Below are 2,976 nucleotides of genomic sequence, written 5' to 3' on the forward strand. Positions count from 1 at the left end.
CACTGCTGTGAAGCCCATGGCTCACCTGAGCTGCTCCAGGTGAAACCTCAACCACATGACTTCTGTGTACACCTTGTCTCCACGTGGGCTTGGGTTTCACCATTGATGCTTATCAGCAAAAGAGGTGCCACCAAATCCAGCTCATGCATGCAACCTAAGCATCATTTGGACTTGAAGGTGACCATCTCATTTGCTAGACGCTGATTTAAACATCCCTGAAATGAAACACAGCTTTCCTATTTGGATGCAGGTTAGTTCCTGGACTTCTCACAAGTAACAAAACGCTAACAATATCAAATGCCAAACTGAGCTGCAACTCTCTTGACGAAAACACCTTGCCCCACAAGCAAAGTTGCCTGGGGGCCTGATTCCCCAGAGCAGTCAGACATTGCATGATGGTTTACAGCTGTTTACGGTGACTCTGCTAAGGGTGGTGTAATGCCGATGTGGGCACACTGCATCATGAACCTGGAATCTCAACGTGACTTAAATGCTGTCTTTGGACAAAATAAACACCTCAGAAACATAAACGAAGATGTTTATTGCAAATAAAAACTTGTATTCACATAATTAAGCCTTATGAAGTATAAAGAGGTCATTTTGAAAATTGTGAAGCATCCACATGTGCAAGGCTGCTGTTTTCATCAGAACAGCTGCCTGGATCATGCGTGTAATTATCTGAATGTCACAAGCCAAATATCCTTCTACCTAGAACTGTTTGCATTTGGCTGGTGATGTCATTCTGACACTTCCACAGTTTCATTTTCTCTGGATCTGGCAGTAGAGGCTCATAGAAAACACCAAACCAAGAATCTGGAAAACAAAGACATTTCTGGTATTACTTGGCTGTTCTGGAAATCCCTGGATACAACTGATACACAGTGGAAATATTTTGTCTGCAAATGTCTTAGATTTACATGTAGGCTAAATCTGCTATGCAGAAGATCTTTTCCAATGTAACTCTCAAAGAACATGACTACAGAATAGAGCCATTTCAATCAAGTGATTATGTACCATAGGTAAGACTGCAAATGTGATGGAGAAATTTCATTTGTTTAAAAGATGGATTGCCTCTGTGGTTGGGAAACCCTGTAGTTCTGGGGGTTTAAAATGCAGTTGTTAGCTGAAAAGAGTAGCAATTACTTAGAAGTTCAAGAAATTCAGACAAAAATTGAGTATTTTCTTTTCTAATAAAGTTAGAGTAACTTTCACTGTGTATTCTAAGGGTCATTTCCCTTTGAAATCTTTCTTCTTTTCCACTGTCACTCTCTTTTTTTATAAATATATGTGCAAAGTATTATGGATACAGGTATACGTATGCATGTGCCTATTGTATACAGGTACACATTTACACACATACCCCATCATTTTGAGTTGCAAATTATCATGCAACCAATATTTTATATTCATAAGTAATAGATTTGAGATAGGAACACTGATTCCACCGAAGAAGCTGTTACTTAGAAGAGAAAATTCCCTAGGGTCACCTTCTGTCATGGGAATTAGTGGGTGAAATTCCACAGCTTGTGACAGACAGCTGGTGAGATCAGAACATCAGGAAGTTTCCTTCCAGATTTAAAACAGACTGGTCTGTGAAGATGTTCCACAAAACTGGAAAGCATCCAACTGACATTTATGAAGACATGAACACCGGCATACTTAATTTACTTAAGGAAGAGGTAGAGAAGAGCATATGTAACACAGGGGTGCAGCTAAGACAAGGGGATGGACTCACAGCTGGAATAAACTGACAGGGCATGCTCATAGTTTCACTTGCGCCCAAGTGAAACTGGGCCCTTCTTTTCAGTATCATTTTCATTAGCAGGGTGAGCTGAAACCAGTAACAGTCCGCAAGTGGCATAATGGAGCAGGCAGAGAGGGGAAGAGCACTTCTTTTTACCTGGGGTTTTCCAGAGCAGAGAGGTTGTTAAGCATGTGGCCTTTGACTTGCAATTGCTTGCGAAGTCATAATAAGTTAATATCTTTGAAAAGGCTAAATGTTTATCAAGCATAAATTGCCAGCTGACAATTTGTACCAGCTGAGGCTCATATTGTTTATTTATGTTGAGGTTTAATCCTTTTATGACTGGGAGAGGCAGCCACCACACAAAATGTCAAGTGGAGAACAAGAAAGAATGATGGGCAATGAACTGAAGGCTACAACTCACATAACTGCAGTAACTAGAGCAAAGTGACTTATAACTTGCCTTAGGAATACAGATGCAATTTTACAATTTTATTATATTTTTAAGGTTTTTTAACATTTGTGTATTTCACCTATTTTTCCCCAAAGCCAGCATTTGAGTGAGAGATCTGACCTGCCACATACAGCTCTTTAAATGCCATGAAGTCTGTGCTGAGTAAGAAGTTGGTGGCCTGTCCGCTCCCAGTGCTGCAGCTATGTAACTTTTCCCTGCTTACTATTATTTTCCTGGAAATGTATTTTTGAGCTGGGGCTCTTGCCCACTCTTCTACCACAAGGAGAAATCCTCTGCCAATGATGTTAAGAAGATTTTGCTTAGAATAACAGAATGAACTCTGCACAGCAATCTTTGTCATTTCTGCTTTTCCCCTCAAACATTCACTGGTGGGGAGTGGGGGAGGAGAGAAACCAAGGAGGAAGAACGAAAAGGAAAAAAAATTACCAAAGAAAGCAACAAGATGAAATCTCATTTCTTTGTCATTTTCTCCAAATCCAAATCAAGTAGCTAACTGGATAACCTCACTTATTTTCCTCCTCTCTTCAGAGAAAATCTTGCATGTTATTCTTCAGTGTATGATGAGGCAATTAAACAGTTCATATACTCTGAATTTTTTTACACACAGGAATACATGGAGCATCACAAGTGGGCACTCAGACACATCCATGGACCACCTTGATGGCTAAAATATGCCTCAGAATTTTAATTTAGTTCTACAATTTCTCCATGATATGAATATGCAGTTTAGGGGCTAAGGTTTCTTAGGAGATGAGTT

The 2,976-nt window shown here is 39.9% G+C and overlaps 1 protein-coding gene across 1 annotated transcript in view; it reads right to left on the reverse strand.

The window, feature by feature from the left end:
- Positions 1-475: 475 nt before the first annotated feature.
- LOC114062152 (tetraspanin-8-like) overlaps positions 476-2,976 on the reverse strand; it is a 12,239-nt gene continuing 9,738 nt past the window's right edge. The window contains exon 7 of the mRNA XM_027893282.1: positions 476-813. Coding sequence (XP_027749083.1) covers positions 760-813 — 54 coding nt within the window. The 3' untranslated portion in view covers positions 476-759. The remainder of the gene's footprint in view (positions 814-2,976) is intronic.

Source organism: Empidonax traillii, unplaced genomic scaffold, assembly GCF_003031625.1.
Source record: "Empidonax traillii isolate 1590-97213 ecotype Southwest subspecies unplaced genomic scaffold, ASM303162v1 scaffold385:size1130455, whole genome shotgun sequence".
Lineage (NCBI taxonomy): Eukaryota > Metazoa > Chordata > Aves > Passeriformes > Tyrannidae > Empidonax > Empidonax traillii.